The 19,041-nt window shown below is 34.9% G+C and overlaps 4 protein-coding genes and 1 non-coding gene across 7 annotated transcripts; 3 read left to right on the forward strand and 2 right to left on the reverse strand.

Moving 5' to 3' along the window:
- Positions 1-301: 301 nt before the first annotated feature.
- Positions 302-2,876, forward strand: LOC105640376 (Tetratricopeptide repeat (TPR)-like superfamily protein). The gene is made up of 2 exons (XM_020681769.3): positions 302-2,119; positions 2,204-2,876. Exon 1 carries the CDS (start codon positions 550-552, stop codon positions 1,858-1,860), a length of 1,311 nt encoding a protein of 436 aa, XP_020537428.1. The 5' UTR covers positions 302-549; the 3' UTR covers positions 1,861-2,119; positions 2,204-2,876.
- A 244-nt stretch (positions 2,877-3,120) lies between these two features.
- Positions 3,121-3,192, forward strand: TRNAP-UGG (transfer RNA proline (anticodon UGG)). Its single transcript has one exon. It is a non-coding gene; the product is annotated as a tRNA-Pro (tRNA).
- A 1,740-nt stretch (positions 3,193-4,932) lies between these two features.
- LOC105640377 (Serine/Threonine-kinase ATM) lies at positions 4,933-9,040 on the forward strand. 2 transcript variants are annotated; one of them, XM_012224668.4, is made up of 2 exons: positions 4,933-5,271; positions 5,472-9,040. In XM_012224668.4, exon 2 carries the CDS (start codon positions 5,540-5,542, stop codon positions 8,828-8,830), a length of 3,291 nt encoding a protein of 1,096 aa, XP_012080058.1. In that variant the 5' UTR covers positions 4,933-5,271; positions 5,472-5,539; the 3' UTR covers positions 8,831-9,040. The 2 variants fall into 2 exon arrangements, with proteins under 2 accessions (XP_012080058.1, XP_012080060.1); XM_012224670.4 differs by having other exon boundaries at positions 4,933-5,244.
- Positions 9,041-9,958: 918 nt separating this feature from the next.
- On the reverse strand, positions 9,959-12,360 carry LOC105640378 (Ribosomal protein L12/ ATP-dependent Clp protease adaptor protein ClpS family protein). Of its 2 annotated transcripts, none has more exons than XM_012224671.4 (2): positions 12,226-12,360; positions 9,959-11,103 (listed from the first exon to the last, which is right to left on the reverse strand). In XM_012224671.4, the coding sequence occupies exon 2, from the start codon at positions 10,971-10,973 to the stop codon at positions 10,392-10,394; it is 582 nt and encodes a 193-aa protein (XP_012080061.1). In that variant the 5' UTR covers positions 10,974-11,103; positions 12,226-12,360; the 3' UTR covers positions 9,959-10,391. The 2 variants fall into 2 exon arrangements, with proteins under 2 accessions (XP_012080061.1, XP_012080062.1); XM_012224672.4 differs by having other exon boundaries at positions 12,255-12,354.
- Positions 12,361-13,652: 1,292 nt separating this feature from the next.
- HCA2 (Dof-type zinc finger DNA-binding family protein) lies at positions 13,653-15,832 on the reverse strand. The gene is given in 2 exon segments (NM_001308787.1): positions 13,653-14,954; positions 15,523-15,832. Coding segments are annotated over 2 exon segments (939 nt in total). The 5' UTR covers positions 15,574-15,832; the 3' UTR covers positions 13,653-14,066.
- Positions 15,833-19,041: the final 3,209 nt, after the last annotated feature.

The raw sequence follows: 19,041 nt of genomic DNA on the forward strand, positions 1-19,041 counted from the left end.
CTGTGTAGCACAATCTATCATCAATAAGTATCATACTTACAAATTGGTGATTGAACCATTTCAGAAGTCCTTATTTTATGCCTGATGTCTGCTGCTTGTACATCAAACCTTTTGATGTCTTCAGTTATAATCTTGTTCAATCTCATGGATCATATATCCATCTTTAGCATTTGAATTTCTGAACCATTCATCTTGTGAACATATCCATCTTTGGGTGAATGTTCACTCCTCTATCTGTAATTATATAAAATTCGTTAGTAATCACATCTATTTAATTGTATCTTGAATCTTCGTTTATATCACTCCATTACAAGTGTTGGAAAATCTGTGGGTATCAGAAATAATTTGAATTGTGAATTTTGTAGAATCAAAATAAATTAATTATTTTTTTAATCCATGAAAAGGTTAAAAATTGACGGATTGAGTGGAATCGGGATTCAACGCTCATTGCATGCCCACAAATACAAATAACAAAATTGAGGATTAAAATCAAAATAAAAATCCTTCGGGACTGCGGAAAACTTGTCTTATGGTGGACCAAATTGTTTCATGTTTTGTGAAGCAAAGTTAAATCAATTAAGAATCATGAGCTACTCATCAAACTACCTACGTTTGATTTCTTGGACAAAGCAGCTAAACTCTCACGTAAAGCAGGGCTTTCACCAACAAGCTCTTGTTGTTTTCAACCATATTCAAACTTCTCTAGCTCTCTCTCTCGATCCCTATGTCTTATCTCTCGTTCTCAAGTCATGTTCCGCCATCCACCGCTCTCAACTAGGCGCCGCCATACATTCCCACTCTATTAAAATGGGTTTTCTCTCAAACCCATTTGTTGCTTGCGCTCTCGTCGACATGTATGGAAAATGCGTTTCCACCTTTTCAGCTCGTAAATTATTCGACGAAATTCCTCAAAGGAATGTGGTTGTTTGGAATGCGATGATATCGCTATATACGCATTCTAATTGTGTTTCTGATGCTTTGTATATGTTTGATGCAATGCATGTTGCGCCTGATGCGTCCACTTTTAATGCAATAATTGCAGGTCTGGCCGGGACGGAGGATGGGTCTGCGAAAGCCATTGCTTTTTATTGGCGAATGAGGGAGTTGAGTTTGAAGCCAAATTTAATTACGCTTCTTGCACTATTGCGTGCTTGTGTGCGCATGACGTCTTTGAATATGATTAAAGAAATTCATGGATGCTCAATAAGAAACCATATCGATCCACATCCCCAGTTGAGAAGTGGCTTAGTAGAGGCCTATGGGCGATGCGGATGTCTTATTAATGCAAGTAATGTGTTTTATAATATGAAGGAGCGGGACGTTGTTGCATGGAGTAGTTTGATATCTGCATATGCACTTCATGGGGAAGCAAGAAGTGCACTTGAAACATTTCACCATATGGAAATGGCAAAAGTGTTGCCTGATGACATTACTTTTCTAGCAGTTTTAAAAGCTTGTAGCCATGCAGGATTAGCTGACGACGCATTGGATTACTTCGCCAGAATGCAACAAGATTATGGCTTGCAACCAAGCAGTGACCATTATTCTTGTTTGGTTGATGTTTTGAGCAGAGCAGGGAGGTTGTATGAGGCATATGATATCATACGGGGAATGCCAGTGAAGGTGACTGTGAAAGCTTGGGGTGCCCTCCTTGGGGCTTGTCGAACTTATGGAGAAGTTGAATTGGCGGAGATTGCAGGGAGGGCTTTGTTTGAGATAGAACCTGATAATCCTGCCAACTATGTCTTATTGGCTAGAATTTATGCCAGCATGGGGAGACACGGGGAAGCTGAGAGAATGAGAAGAGAAATGAAAGAGAAGGGAGTGAAGGTAGCTCCTGGCGGTAGCTGGGTGACATAAAGACTTGCTGATAGACTTATGACATGATTATCTGCCAACTGAAAGTTGCTTTAGAAGGCTAAACAGGTGTAGCAGATCTCTCTTTAATGCTCGGTCAAAGCTCCATCTTTTATGAGCAAACAAGAAGTGGTAAAAGGTAGCCCTTAAAGGATGCCAATTCAAAGATGGAGGCTTGCACTTTTTGTGAGGTTGAACTGTTGCATTAACAACTTTGAAGTCAAGCCTGCATAATAAAAGAGGAGGTGAAATGATGGAGAAGGTAAGTTTGGGATTGTCCTTGTTTGAATTTGATGGGTATTACTTGTGCTGGTAAAACCGTTCCAATCAATGTGCTAACTGGCAGGAAAACTGATGGATATGTTGGGGGTAGCATCATCATTTCTGGGTACCAAAGAAACAAGAACCATTTGCTAGATTTCTGGATACTGTGAACAAAATGATAAGTACACTCCACATGTTACAGTCTACGAGCCTTTGCTCTACTTAGCTTGGCTTCATTTACCAGCTGAACTTAATATTGAAGCCAGAAAGGTGTTGTTCAGTAACCAAATCGTCATGATGCTTTTGTATTTGTTTTGTCCCCTTTGAATGCAAGTTAATTATAAAGAAGTAGAATCGTCATGATGCTTTTAATGCAAGTTACCAAAGCCACTCCCTGAGCAGCTAAAATGTACTTAGTGATTCATCTACAATATCTTTAATCAAGCTGGTGTATTTTCCAAGAAATGAAGACCGATTTGATAGGATGAAGAAAATGGTCAAGTAGAGAATAGGAGTGCTATTGGTATATTTATTGGCAGAAGAGATAATTTCTCAACTTTGCAGCTTTAAAGTTATGGCATCTTGATGACCCATGTTGCACTTATATTGCAAATTTTGGTAACATTGCGCATATTTTTACACTAAAAACAATACTTTTAGGGTTTTAACTTTTATATGTAAAATATTATTTAATATGTATTTAACATAATTTTTAGAGCAATAAAATAATTTTTTGAGGTTGAAGTTTTTAATAAGTCTAATTGTCTAAGTTAAAATGTTTGATGAATCAAATAAAAAATTGAGGGTGCTGTAAAGTTAAAAGTGAAAAAGTTAAGGGGTGAATTTGTGCATTTAACATATATTTCTTCGAGTATGTATTAAAGTTGCTCTCTTCAATCTCATTGCCCGTTTAGTGGTTCTTCTTTATCCTTTCGGAAGTCAGATGAGAATCCTTACCTCTTTTTCAAATTTCAAAGAAGGAAAAAGGAAAAACATTCAGGGCATTTGGTCTAGTGGTATGATTCTCGCTTTGGGTGCGAGAGGTCCCGAGTTCGATTCTCGGAATGCCCCAAATAAAGATCTAAACGTTTTTGACAGTTAGAACGCCGACAATTGCTTCGCCAAGCTAATCCAGAATGTATTAATATCAGAAGCAGCTTTGTCCGGAACCAACCCTGTCGCTGTGGGGCAGACATTAATAGATCCACTGTACACTAATTGACTCTCACACAATTTGTGCTATTCAACTCGCGAATTTTAATAATATTATACACATTTTTATATTAATTGTTTTAAATTTTTCAAATTTTTATATTAATTGTTTTAAATTTTTCAAATTTAAGCATTTATTTTATAAATTAATATATTTAATAGATATAATTTTGTAATTCGAAGTATTTAATGGATAAAAGTAAAAGTTATTGGTGCAAAGTAACTAATTTTGTAAGTAAAAAATATGTATTCTGCCTCTCATTGTGGCACTTTTTTCCTTTTTCTCTTTTCTTTTTGAGTCGCTGAAGTATTGAAGATCAGATTGCAAGATTTTCTGCTACCCTTTGATGATATACTCTCTTGATCCACAAAAGGATTGTGTACGGGGAAAGGAAAAAAAAAAAAAAAGAGAAAAAGATAGATATAATATTATTAATTTCTTGAAAAGAAAAAAAAAAGAAAAATAGATAGATATAATTGATTTCTCTTTTGCACGGCCATATAAAAAATGAGAAAAAAAAATTTTGTTGAATTATGAGGTTCTAGTTCTCCTGAATAATATGAGTATAATGTATAAATTATTTACTAGAAGAATGGTTAACAACAACTGAGTCTTTACCCATCTAATAATTGATGGTTCTTTACATATAATTTACAATTTATATAAATATAGGAATAAGAGGAGCAACGTGGCATTATTAAAATTTTATATATCCTACAGTATTTCGATAGATGGTCGATTATAAGATTTTAATTTAAAAAATATAAATAAGGTAAAACACTGAATGAATATGAAAAAAAGCATAAATAATAAATTGAATGAAATCTTAAGGTGTATTCAGTATAGAAATTGGAGTAATTTTCTAGAACAGTTTTCAAAAAAATTTGACAACATAGTTTTGTATTCGAAACAATTAGTTTTATAGTTTTTCAAAATTTGACTAAGATTTAAAAAAGAGCTTTAATTTGTTTTCCAATGTTTTTTTTATAACAAAATATATGGATTCCACTTTAAAAAAATGACATTTTTATGATTAAAATTTAGTATCTATAAATAATTTTTTTTATAAAATATTTTCATTTGAAAAAATAAAAAAATCTAAATAAAATAAAAAATTACATTATGCTTAATAAATAAATAATTTTATTATTACAAATACATTATGTTCTTTATTTTAAAAAAAATTACAAAATGATAGAAAATGATATTATTATTATTATAAATAATTAATAATAAAAATTCAAAAACTTTTATATAAAAAATTTCTAAATTTATTTTATATTATGAAATTATAAATAATGTTTATGAAGTTAAATTAAAATATAGTTTTTTATTATTATCAAGTCAACGCTATTTTTCATTTTATGTTTTCTCATTTTTATTTTCTTAAAAAAGTTTTTTTTAGAAAATAAAAAATAAAAAATTGAAAATTATTTTATGTAAAGGAAACGTACTCTCAATAATCCTTTTTCCATCATGTTTAGAGCACTGACGAGTGCCGTTAACAAATTTATTCGAGAGCGAATGCTGGGGGTCCACCTTCTCCACCGCCACCACCCACCTGGCTACCTCTCACTCGAGTGTGTGTATAGTGTAGTGTGTATATATACTGTGTTTCCCTTCGTGTTCAAAATCCAGAGAGCTACCTCAAAATACGGGACAGCTTATTTTTACATTATAGCTTCTCTCCGTATGTTAATGTTATTACATCTAACCGAATCTTTTGCCAAGTTTTTCTCAGTTTTTCAAAGTTATTTTATTTTATTTTTCTTTTCTTTTCTCTCCTTCCTTCTGCCACCCTAAATAATCTCTCTTTGTCGTTCTAATCTTTCTCACACCACAATAATCAAAACCCATTTCTTCAACTCGATTCAGTCGCAAGATAGCGAGTCATGGACCAGTGACACAATGTAAATCCCTTTGCTTTTCCTTTTCAGGTATTTGTATTGTTATTTTATCTTTCTTTTTTATATGTTGTCTGTTCAATCTTCATTTGATGGTTATGCCGTCTTTTCCTTTTTTTTTTTTTTATTATTTTTAATCTGATTTTGTTTTTAGCTTTTCTTTTTGAAGGAAATCATTTTGTATTAGCTTTACTAATGATTTTTTTTCTTCTTAAATTTCGGTTTATGATCAGCTGTAGAAGTGATATTGAGATTGCTTAACTGAGAAAAAAGTAGAGACCTTTTTCAACATTTTTGATTAATGGAGAACGATCAAACCTCGGCAACCCTTGAAGTTGAACTGCCAGATGGAAAAACCCTAGAAGCTTTAAACCCCGAGTATTGTAATAATCTAGAAAAAGCTTCTGGGTCGTGTGAGCTATTTGGCTTAAGTGAGAATTGTACTGATGTAGAACCAAATTTGGAGATTGCCGTACAAGAAAATGGGAGTGGAGTTGTTGGTGTCGGTAATGTGGAATTAATGAAAGGAATTGATGGCATTGAAGTAGAGAATTTGGATGCTAGTGCAAATACAATGGATGCTTTTGATGTGAATTATATCGGAATAAAGGAGGGTTCTTTGGTGAATAATAGGGCAGTTGAGAATGAAAAGGATTCTCCCGTGGCTGAATTAAATGAGAATGTAGTAGATTCAGGCAGTACTGTGATTGAAGAAGTTGGTAATACTGCGAAAGATGAGGAGTTGAAGGACGAGTTGTTGGAAATTACTGGCGTTTCATCTGGTCGTAAATTAGAGGTTTGTGGAGGCAAAATATCACTTTACGTTGATTTTTCTAATTCTCTAAGCAAGGTTAATTTTAGCAATCTCAATGGGATGGATTGTTCTGGGTTGTTGATTAACCAAGAGGAGTCTAAAGAGGATGGTAATAAGGAGGAGATGGAAAAGTCAGTTGGGAAGTTCTGTGTGGGTGATATTGTATGGATTAAAACTAAAAATCAGTCTTGGTGGCCAGGAAAGATTTATGATCCGCTAGATGCAAACAAATGTTCTCTGGAGAGTGACCAGAGGAACTGCCTGCTGGTTGGGTATTTTGGGATTAGCCACATTGCTTGGTGTTTGCCGTCTCAGTTACAGCCTTTCCATGAGAACTTTGAACAGATGGCCGGGCAGAACAAGGCCAGAAGCTTCCTGGGAGCAGTAGAGAAGGCAGTGGATGAGTTTGGTATGTGCCTGAAATCAGAAATGACTTGTTCTTGTTTCCTCAAAAAGTGTAAGCAATCATCTGGTAATGTTGGAATTCAAGGAGATTTGCCTTTGCCAGGGTGCAGATTTCGTGAATTTTCATTTACTCGGTTGGAACCAGTGAATTTTCTTGCTCAAATAAAGAGTCTTGCACTGGCTGTTTCCAAGATTGGCATGCTTGACTTAGCTTTTGCAAAGAATTTTGTGTCAGCATTTTATCATTCCATAGGGCATAGTCAATTGCCTATGCAACAACTCTTGGAATGCACTGATGACCAGGATTGTCTCAGCAATAAGTTAATGGTGAAAAGCAGTATTGATGCTCAAGTTGAAGGCCGAAATTCAGGACCTGCCAATGGGGAGTCGCGAAGCACAGAGGAGAAAGTTCTGCAGCAAAAGAAGAATGAAGACCTGGCCATGGTTTATGGAAGGAACGTGGACACTGAAATGGAGAATTGCAAAGACAATCTTGCTGAAGGAAATGTGGTCCCAAATGATCTGGCATCAGATTCCAAGAAGAGAAAGAGGAAGAAGTTTTCTGAAGTCAAAGTTGAAGGTCAAGATGTCTGCCTATCAGCTTCTCCATCTCAGGAGGAGGAAAGCTGTAACTTGAGATCTCCAACAACAATGGATAAGTGCACCGAGTTGAGAGAAAGGAAGAAGAGCAAGTACTTGTCATATCCATATGTCAATTGGGAACAAAAAGACATGGCAAGTGAAACAGAAGACCCCAAGTCTCAAGAGGCAGAACATGAGATTACTGGCCAATTTATTGGATCCCATTTGGTTTCTAAATCTAGTGGCAAGAGGTTTCAGAAGAAATGGTTCAAAAAATTCATAAGTGGGAATGATGCATCCAGTAACCCAGAGTTGATAAATGCATCTGTGGCTGATTTACTTTCTGAACTGTGTTTCACTGCTGTGGATTGTCTGTATCCGAACGGAAGTAAAAATTTTGATGTAACAGAGTGGTTCTTTTCAAAGTTCAGAATATCAGTATATCATGACGAGTCCATTTATGAGATGCATTGCAAAAATGTGATTGAGGGCAGTAATGAGGCGTTGCTGGAAAAAGATACAGAAGAGACAAGCCAGACATTGCTGGATCTCAAGAATGAGCAGAAGATACAGAAGAAAAAGAAAAATGGAAACTCAGCTAGATCAAAGAATAAATCTATTCATGGTTTGTCTGATGTCAATATAAACATTGCTACTAATGGCTTATTTGGAAAAGATTCCTGTGAGATGGGCCCTCCCACACCTAGTGGAAAACCTGGACCAAAGAAGAAAAAGAAGCAAGGAACAACTCCTACAGGTCTACAGACCAACCAAATGACTAGCATACCAGACTTGAATTGCAATGGTGCCATGACCAATTTGTTGGTAGAAAATTCTGAGTTGATGGGCCATGTAGAACCTGAGCCAAATGGGAGTGAGAAGAAAGCAGGTTCAGTGGATGTAAGTTTAAGTACTGTAGAACCCGGCACACTGTTAGCAGGTTTACAGGTGATGCATCCATTTTCAATAAATACTATTCCTGAACAAAGCAGGAATGATGTATTTACTGTCACTTCAAACGGGAACTCTGTAATTCCAGGACTGTTACACAAAGAACCTCCTTTTTATGGTCCACTCACTGCGGATGGTAAGCCAGGGCCAAAAAGGAGGAGGAGGAGAAAGGAAAAATCAACTTCTGAGCAGACTACAGTTGCTGCCAGTGATGCTGCTTTAAATGGGAACGCTGTTGAACCCAGCATTTTGGCCCAATCTGAGAAGAAGAGAGGAAGAAAAGGAGAAAGTAAATCACAGCGACCAAGAAAAAAATCAGCTGTGGGCATACCAAATATAAACATGCATTTCAATAAAGTGGGGACTAATGGGGAAGTTCCAGGGACTGCTCTGCTCTTGACCTTTGCTCCAGGAGTCTCATTGCCATCAAAAGAAGTTCTGGTTGCTACATTTAGCAGGTTTGGGCCCTTGAAGGAATCAGAGATACAGTTGTTGAAAGATTCCGGTACTGCCCAAGTTGTTTTTGTGTCCAGTACTGATGCTGCAGAAGCAGTTAGGAGTTTAGAGAATAGCCATCCTTTTGGTGCAACCCTGGTCAAATACCAACTTCGTCTTCTTCAGGCGGCTGGATTCTGGAGTACTGCAAAACCCCATGGGACAATGCCAAACCCTGCTGAGGCACCTCCTATTGACTTCATTAGGCAGAATCTGGAGATCATGACATCAATGCTGGAGAAGTCAGGAGATAATCTTTCTCCTGAAATGAGAGCCAAATTAGAGAGTGAGATCAAAGGTCTTTTGAAAAAGGTGAGCTCCATGCCTAGTTCATCCTCTTCTTAATTGAAATATTTAGTTACTGAATCCTATGTTATGTTATTTACTGGAGTAGAGTAGAGATCTTTAGGTTGTTTTCAGAATCTCCTTTTATTAGCTGTTGCTTTTGTAATCTGCTCTCTCCCTAACGTTAATGTTGGAACTGCATTAAGAGGGTATATGCAAGTGGCTAAAAATAAGGAAAGCCTAAATGTATCAATATGATTGTTTGTTTCATCTTTGAACTGTTCTTGAGTGGTGAATATATTTGCAAAATGAAGCAAGGAGGATCATGCTTGGATGATCAAACGAGGACGATTGTTCTTGCAAGGAATGATCTATGTGCTGGAAGTACAACAGTAGCGTGAAACTTTAGCTTCGTCTGGTTCACAAAATGGAATAACTATTTCAGGCCATAAATTTGGGGAAAAAATGTGTGCTCTGTAAAATAACTATTGCACGAACCGGCATTTCGTACTCACTTAACTATTCAGCACAAGACCTGGAATCTCAAATATTCACCAGAAAATCAGCCACATGAATATAGCATCTCAAATGAAATAATACAGAAACTATGACTTGTTCCTAATCCACTGAATTTTCTTTCTTCAAACAAAAATTGAAAATGGATAAAATAGTCTCTTCTGGATATCTCCATTACATGTAGCCGCTGCCGGTGGTGGGACAACTTCAACATGATAAACAGAGCAATGAAGAGAGGAGGGAGGGAAAAAGATTAATTCAAGATTTGCCTGTTTTACTCTAATTCTGATCCTTCTCTTCAGCGTACATGATTAAACACAGCAAGCTAATGCTATGCGTTTAAAATCTTTGATATAGTTTTTTATAAGACGAATATTGATTTCATTATGATGATATTAGCATCTTACCCAGATAATAAATAAGGTTTTCTTATTTTATTTAATTTACTTATTTCTTGGTGAACTGGAAATTTCATTACTCAGAAGCAGATACACCATAATCAGATTAATAAGCTTATAAGTTAACAAAGCAAGTCTTAGACAATACAACCATTTAAACGCTAAAAGATAGAAACACGATTATTATTCCAGTGCGGTCTCCCTGTGAACGCTCCTCCACTATGCATCAATCAAAAAAATATAAAAGCCAAATACAAGTACAAAAAGTACAACATTAAGACAATTCACTGACGAACCTTAATGTTACCAATTAAATGGCATTTCTGATTTTCACTGGCAAAGTACACCAGTAAGTTTTATGGAAAATTTTATCATTCAGAAGTAATGGAAATGCATGAGTGGACAATAATACAAGCTTTGATCTTTGCAGTTGCTTCCCCCATTATGCAACTATGTAAGAGCTAAAAACTCACAGTTCTGAGAATCAGAATTTTTCCACTCTGAATGAAGAAATAAGCTTAAAACTAATTATTTAACAATTGCAATCTATCTGCACAAACAGATCTGATATTGTCATGCTATGGGTTGAGATTCCTTCATTCTTCCATGCCCTAGCTTGACCTATTAAAACAAAAAAAAAAAAAAAAAAAAAAAAAAAAAAAAAAAAAAAAAAAAAAAAAACCAGTAATACAACAAAGCTAAAGTTATCACTCCATAACTGCAACTCCTCCAGCAGCTTTTATCTTCTCTATGATCTCATTTGCTTCCTCTTTAGTGACTCCTTGTTTAAGCAAAACAGGTACCTTCTCGACCAGGTCCTTGGCCTCCTTTAACCCCAAACTAGTAAAAGTTCTAACCTCTTTAATCACCTTGATTTTTGCTGCTGCATCAAACTTCTCCAACTTCACATCAAAGGCTGTTTTCTCCTTCTTCTCCTCAACCTTTGTACCTCCAGTAGCTTGGGCTCCTTGAGGACCCAAGTCCATGCCTTCTGTTGAAATTGACTGCAGTTTTGGATGCTTTAACTTGCGTTGGAGAGTAGGACCAATTTGACGTTGCTCCTCCAGGGGTAAGGCAGCAATACGTTCAGCAAGTTGAATGATTTTGTCAGAAGGTGGAGGTCTGGGGCCATATGGATCATAAAATGCTGGATATTTGTACTTTTTGGGCTTGGTGTTGGGATCTCTAGGAACAAAATCATGCTGGAAAAAACGAACCTGCAAAAGCCCAGTTATTTCTTGGAAAGTAGAACGGCCACGAATGGACCTGGCAAGTGCAATAAACCTCATGGTTTCATGAACCAGTGAAACAACTCATCAAACAAAGAAGGTTAGAGAGGACATTATCAGCTTCAATCAAGCCGTCTAAAGCCTAAATCCAACAGAAGACATCCTTTTCTCCTGATGTGAGCTTTGTTGCCTGGAAAGAAGAAGAGAAATTCAACAGAGATACTTGGTAAAGATACTCATAAATGCTAAAGCAACTGCTGTTACAGTTACTAATTGAATGACTCATCAAAATTAAAGGACCTCAAAGACAAACTAGGACCATCCCACATACAACAGATGGCTAAGATTTGCACCGGTATACTATATTGTTAAAATTTAAGTTTGACCAATAACAAGTCTCTAGAAGATCATCACTTCCATATATGATACATATTTATTCTAAATTGTGCAAGTAAACAGCACACTAAGGAGCTTATCTTTGAAACATGTTATCCGACCATTGTATCAAACTTTTCACCCTATCTTTATAAACTTCTAACAGTTAAAGATTTTATCAAATCTTCAAAACTATGATCACATATACAGTTGAACATAAAATTGGAGGTTTGTTGCCTGGCTGCTAATCTAATTGAGATAAGATACCAACCAAGAGAATAGTAATGGGTTGCACCATTATACCATCATCTCTACGGCCTTCTATTGAAAATGCAAGCATCTTTACCGTAACTGCTTCTCAAGAATAAATAGAAAAGATAGTGATTGAGAAGATTAATTGTCTTAGATACTTCAACTTATAAGGGCAAGAAAGAAATGATTTTACAGTGTGTTCTCGAAACCTGTTTTGAACCTTCAGTCGCTAATATCTCGCACGGATAAATAGGATAAGTCTAACAAGTATTTTCATCTCACACATTCATAAATCTAAACCCGCGTTCCGCTCAATCTAATACCAACTGCAATTTAACAAAAGAAAAAATCCTACCATCGTACTGATGTTTGCCTATACACAGTAAAACAGTTCCATCCTGTTATTACCAACTAAAACTCAATGAAATGGGTAACCATCGCCAATATTGAAAAGCTAAAAATCATAAAATTTCCAAATGGGCATTTAAACAAACAGCTTGTGTGAGTAGTAATATCAATGGAGAGAGCATTATATTTCTCATTGCGGAACGCTAGAAATCCAATTAGAAACAGATAAACAAGTAAATCAACAAGAAAACACAGTGAGTGGTCCTTTAAGAATTCAAAAATCAAAATGGCACCAAAAACAACGATTGTATTGACCGAATCTAAAAAAGAATCTTACAGATGGTAGATGAGAACAAGAGATCTCACAGGAAAATTGCTGACTGGTGATTGCAGAGCAAAACCCCACAAACTTCTGTACTTACAATAATAAACCCTAGGCCTAACCAATTGTGCTTGATAAAAATGATTTAGAATGCACAGCGGGCCGTGAGTCATGAAGATGAGTTCCTTTAGTAGCCCATTTAGGCCCTGAATACAGCCCATGTAGTTTTACCGGACCTGAAGGCCCAGAGAAATGAATCCAAACTAAATGGAAATTAAATAAGATTTTGTTTTGTTTTCGGTACAAAGAATACAAACAAATTGAACAATCCTTTCAAGATGAAGTACGAACTAAGTCTCTATCTCTCTCTCAAAAAGATGAAGTACCAACTCCAAATTTTGAACCCTAACTTCGAATGGAAAAAAATAGAGTAATGAAGTTACTGTGTAAAAAAAATTTTTGAAGTCGGCTATATTTAATGATGCAGTCTATTTTTACTACTGTCGAATGTTTCAGCTTTGAATATTTTTTTTTTTATTCATCGAAAAAAATATTAAGGCAAGGTAGCCCAGAGTATATTATTAATCAATTTAAAAAAAAATATTATATGATGAATTATTTTTAGTTAGTTAATTTGGATTAGGGACGGAAGCCTTGCATGCATTTGTTTTCCTGTGCACTACATGAAATATTTTTGACTAGCAAAATTTTAGAATCATCGAATAGTAAAAATAAAAAGAATCCTAGAAAACGTTATTAATCAAAGTGTTTTCCATGAGTATTACTATTAAAATTGTCCCAGTCAAGAGTCAGAGCAAGAAAAAGGAGAGGAGAAACTGAGAAAGAAACGAAAGATGAAGAGTAAATAATAGAGAGCGTGCGATTCGGCATTAGAGATGCCAAAGTACAATTCTAATGTGGGGCCCACATTCAAATGACACGAAACTCCATGACAATTTCCCCTTTGCTCACGAAGCTTCAATTTCATGTCCCATGCGATGCGATGCGATGCGCTCCCCCTACCCACAAATACAACACCCATGCATTCTATCCTATGACTATTTTTATTTTAATCAATTAATTTTGTTTTATACGTAAGTATTGTAAAATGTAAATAATACTTTCTTAATTCTATTTATATATAGTCATAGGATAAGTTAGCTCAAATATTTGGACAGTAAATAAAAAATAAAAAATTCAAAAAATACGTATAATCTTAATAATTAGTTGAAATTAAATAGCTTCAGAGGACACAGTTGGAATGAATTATATGCATATATCTCTAAATTATAACTTTATCAGACATTATATTAAAAAAAAAAAAAAAACAATTTTAGTTAAATAAAAACAAGTCCTTATCCAACATAATAAATCGATCACTCATTCACCAACCTCAGATAAAAACATACAGAGATGAAAATAAAAAGTTGATTAAGCACTATATAAGAAATATATATTATATATAGGAATAAGCTAAAAAAAAAAAAACATGCACTACCAGATCTTCCTCGAAATAACAACAAAATCCTAGAGCTTTGAATGTCTTATAACAAAGACACCAAATTAGGCAAAAGATGAAACAAGATAAGAACATAAAACAAACAGAAAGATACTAAGGCAGTCATTTTTGGACCCTTTTAACTTCTCATTCACACAACCAACATCCCTTCCCTTCTTCCTCTTGCTCCTGCTCCTGCTGCTTGTCAAGTCAATACCATTTCTTCTCTCTGTTTCTTTTCCTTTTTCTAACAAAGACCACCTTGTAATAGAAAGAAGCACGAAAAAAACCTTTCCATCAAAGGCGTACTAATTAATTAATTAATAATTCATTAATTATTCAGACCATTAGATAATTACTACACCAGTGGATTGGTCGTCGTGGACGATCCATAAGCGTTGATCATTCCAGTCCATGATCCCAGATTGTTTAGATACCCATATGTCTCTTTTCCATTATCTGAGCAACCCTGGTCTTGCCATTCAAGGGACAAAAGCTTTGCATTAGGCTTCACATCTTCATTTCCTTGATGATCATAAGGAATCATTAACCTTTGACATGTCTCCATATAATTTCCATTTCCATGGTTATTATTGTTCCCATCAAGTCCTGACATCCCAAATGGAGAGCAAAGACCGTGGAAATTTTGATGATGACTAATTTCTCCAAGTCCATTCACCAAACCCAAATCACTATTCCCCATGAAATCGTAATTCCTTCCAACTATAGCTTCTAACTTGCTCTCCATAAAATCAATAGGCAGCCTGTTAGGGTTTTGATCAAGCAAACCAATGTTATACTTACTATCCATGAAATTAGGGTTTGTCAGTATATTATTAAGATGAGAGATTTGGACCTGATCAGGAAATGAAAGGTGAAGATCGGTAGGATTATGATTAGAAGATGATGGGTTATGGTTAATGGTTTGATGGTGATGATGGTCATTACTGTTTGATGATTTTTTACTAACTTTCTTGTTTTTCCTACAGCCACCACCTACAGGGATGTTTCTTAAGGTGCCACCTTTGGTCCAATACCTTCTGCAAGTTTTGCAGAAGTACCTTGGCTGAGAAAGGCTGTAGTTGTTGTAGTAACAAAATTTGGTGTGTGTAGAATCACACCTTGGACATTTCAGAGCTTGGTCATGTGGAGGCCTAAGTCTTCTCTCTATTAAAGGCCTCGAGCATGTGAGCATATCGCCAGATGGTGACGAAGAATCCATTCCAGTTTCCTCGTGAATCGTGCCCTGACATCAAGAAAAATTATGATGGGAATTTGTGTCAGAATTTCCTGTTACTTGTCAGCAATTACTTTATTGCTATAATAATGTTATGTGATTGTCTAGCTATAGATTTTAAGAAAAAGAAACAACATTTGTCCTAGCTAGCTAGCGCAGAACATCAAATAACTACAATGTAAAAAGACTACACATTATTACATTATTCTTTTGTCCACATATTAATGCCAGAAATACACAGAAGCCATGAAGATGAAGTTTTAAAAAATGTAGATCATATAATTTCCAAATTTGTGAAAATTAGATGATTCAGTTTTTATTAATCTCTCTTCAACATTTCCTTTCATTTTAACACACTGAAGGTAATACCACTGAGACATTTCCGTTCCATTAGAACTGCACTCAGACCAAGAATGAAAGAATCAGACCAAGAATGAAAGAATAACAGTCAATAAACCAAATCAAATTGTCTCATTATGCCATTTGAAGCACTTACAAACACGCTAAACAAGTAATTAGGAAAAAGAGTGATGCTAAATACACTTAAATGACTGATAGAGATTAATGCAAAGCTTACCTGTAGCCAATCAGCCGAATCCATGCAAACTTGCAATGAAGTAAGACCCATTAAACCCGACAAAAATTCAATACTACTAAAGAAACAAACACTTAATTAATTAGCTGTAGCCACCAATTCCCCACCACCAGTAGTTCCCTTCAAGCGTACACAAATTCAGAAAAGAAAAGAGAAGAATTATTTCATAATGGCCAAGCAGGAAGTGAAAGAGAAAGACAGAGACAGTAATAAGTGAATTGTGACAAAGAGGAAGAGGATGAGAAAGAAAGAGAGGGACAGTTGCGAATGAGATTAGGGAATGGAGTGGAGTGGTGTGGGCTATGAATAAGAAGGAAGAAAAAGGCACTGCTCTCTACTCTGCAGCTACGGTCCACAAACAGTCGGTGGGCTTAACATTTCGCGGGCCCCTACTCTGTCTCTTCAATCTAATAACAATGGGCCCACAACCACCTCCGCTTAGACTAGATCTTCCGGTTGCTAATCGACGGTTCAGAGCTAATCATTATAGCTGGGTTGGGAGAATTAGAGCCGTTGATTCTTTTTCAATGAAGAATACGTCAGAGATCGCGGCTTAGTCGTCACTCTAAGAACGGACCGTGTTTGACGTGACAGAAGCTGAGAGAATGAAGGGAATATAATTTTTTATTTTTAATTTTAATTTGTGTTTTACGAGGCTTTCGATAAAGAAGGCATACCGAAAGAGCACTCCACTTGCGGGCCCAAACGAGTGGACCCACTCGCCCTCCTTCTTCAAGCAAAGGATCGATTCCCTTGTTCATGCACTTCTCACGTGCCTCTCCTCTTTCCCACTTGTGCCACGTTTACAGTTCTCTAATCTTGGGTGCCAAGTGGATTGCACAGCTTAGCAAGAAAGACATAGTTATGCTCAGTTGAGAGAAATTTTAAGGTAAATTCAGTATACCACGTCAGGTATAAATTCATTTAATAAAATATAGTTGTATCAGCATTTTTTTTTCTGTATACATCAGTAACTCTTAAACTGATATAACTACTTTTCTTATTTCTAACCAAATAAAAAATGCAAAAAAATTAAAAATTAATAAGTTTTTGAAAAAGCAAAATGCTGATATGGCTGTATTATATTGAATGAGTTTATAAGCCGACCTGGTATAGAGTCTACCTAAAAATTTCTGATATTTCTCAACCTATTTATCCCTCTTTGTCATGTGCTTACATAGAATTCCATTGTTAATCGAATTTAATTTATTTGATTATTTTAAATTTTTTTTTAAATCATAGACAAAATAATTGAATTTTAAATTTTTGTTCAACATATTTATCATCGGATTAAATGTATGACTGCAGTAATGGCATGATTTTTTGTTAATGAATAAAAACACAAAATTTACATAAATATGGGTAAATTAAATTTGGATAATTTTTTTTTACTATTTTGAAAAGCATATGTATGGAGTTATATAGATTAATATATCTTTATTAAATTATCATAATTTTGTGGAGGATGCGAAGTGTTATGAATTTGTAACTCAATAATCTAAAAAGGATGCGAAGCACTTAATGAATATTTAAAATATTTAACCCCACAGTTAAAATCAGAAATGTAGTTATTCCACTCAAGGTATATATAATATGTAGCTGTCACCTATCCATTGGTGATCAATTCACACATTAAAAATAACAACAGCATCATTATTTCATTATTAGCCAGCTTTAAGGTTTCCTCTAGAATTTAAACACGTAAATGATCATCATTTCATAACTTTAAGAAGGCAATCGGAATCTCTCTTTTGTTTTCTTTTTTTTCCTTATTATTATTACACGGAATAATTTTTCAATGCGTCCATAAAGTTCATCGAAATCAAATGAAAAACCCTCGAGCAGGAGGGCTTCTTGTTCATGTCGATCGTGAATTTCAGATTCAAAAACAGAAGAGCCAAACGAAAATGACGCAGATGGGGAAAAGAAAGGGGAATGAGATAGGGAGAAGCTAGCGTGAGTAATACACTCCAAATAGATAGGGCCCAAAGCACAAAACTCTGTCAGGTGAATAAAGTGATTCTGCGCCCACGTTTCGCGGTACACCTGCTCAGTACAGTTCCCTCCCTTAGCTATGCCTATAGACATTGATAGTGTTTCTAAGCAGCAACAAGTAATCATCATTTCTTTCTTTTTAGGAACAGACTGAATAAATCATCACTCCAATCATTAATTAATCTTATAAGCCCACATCTCCTTCCTCATGCATGGAAACATCATAATTTACTTATTGACTGCTTGAGCAAACGAGTACCCAGATTGGGATTTCAATTGATTAATCATTTGGTATAAAAAAACTATTTAATCTTTACTTGTTGCTGGAAATACAGTACAGTTTTATTAATCTAACTGCTTGGTGGTAGTTTAATTTATATTTAATTTTGGAATTGAACCAAAATCTCCTTGGATCATAACAGTTAAGTTTTGTGAATTTGCAAAGTAAAAGTTGAATGTGAATGGAACTTTACTTTGCTTTTGAAGCTAAAGAAACATAACAAAGGAAACCTATATACACATATTTGCATGATATAATAATATATATGGTAGTGGAACTAGCTATGAGAAATGGTGTTATATATGTTGATCTTTCTTTCATGACGATGACAAAATGAATGTGTTGATGTCAAAGAACTAGAAGATATTTTACTTCATTCATACGAAACCTTACATTTAAGGCACTGGAATTTTACTCAGTCAGAGTGATTGTTTTTTGTAGAGTTTTAATTCACGCAACAAATTTTTTCTCTTGCAGACGTTTTACAGTTTTGGTAGTTTTTGTATCTCTTGAATTATTCGATTTATTACCTTCTGTATGTGTCAGTTGTCATTGTATTTTCAAGAATTTATTTATAAGATTCAGATACAAAATCTTTTAATGAGAATTCAAAATCTTTTAAGTTTTATTTATTAATAAACAGTAAAGATATATTCCATATTCATAAATATAACTTCTTGTTATTATGAACTTTTTTTTTTTTTTGGAACTCCTTTCTTTCAGCAGAAATATATTAAAAAGTATATATAGGAAAGTTCAGTTAACCAATTTCCAATATTCCAAAGGTCAAGTTTTTTACTCTAAAATCTGCTATGCTTCTTTTTTATTGGTGTCAAAAAAAAGAAAAGAAAGAAAGAAAAAATAAAAAGAAATTATATATCATATGGCATAAAGCAGAAAACAAGAAAAAAAGAAGAATGAATAACAAATTATATCCAATCCAAAGGTGATAAACTAAACTAAAAATTAATGGGAGTAGAAGCGGAAAGAAGTGAGTTCAAATTTCAAAACATCATGCGGCCTTTAAGCACAGAATCAAACGGTTTCAAATAGAGCTAGCATATATGGTTGCAGATCATCAGATTCTGATATGATGGTGGTTCTTTATCTTTTTGTGATGATAATGGTCAAGTTACTGGACCTCGTAAAATGTGCAGTCAATCTGGGTCTTTTGGGCCTAGCAATGGGCCCCACTATGAGTTCCTATGATCCCCAAAAGCTTTTAG

The sequence above is a fragment of the Jatropha curcas genome, chromosome 10, assembly GCF_041381405.1.
Source record: "Jatropha curcas cultivar XTBG-Jc1 chromosome 10, XTBG_Jcur_1.0, whole genome shotgun sequence".
In the NCBI taxonomy this organism is placed as follows: Eukaryota; Viridiplantae; Streptophyta; class Magnoliopsida; order Malpighiales; family Euphorbiaceae; genus Jatropha; species Jatropha curcas.

Excerpts from the sequence above, each read along its gene's own strand:
- LOC105640376 (XM_020681769.3), top strand. The coding sequence starts at position 550 with ATGTTTTGTGAAGCAAAGTTAAATCAATTAAGAATCATGAGCTACTCA.
- LOC105640377 (XM_012224668.4), top strand. The coding sequence starts at position 5,540 with ATGGAGAACGATCAAACCTCGGCAACCCTTGAAGTTGAACTGCCAGAT.
- LOC105640378 (XM_012224671.4), bottom strand. The coding sequence starts at position 10,973 with ATGAGGTTTATTGCACTTGCCAGGTCCATTCGTGGCCGTTCTACTTTC.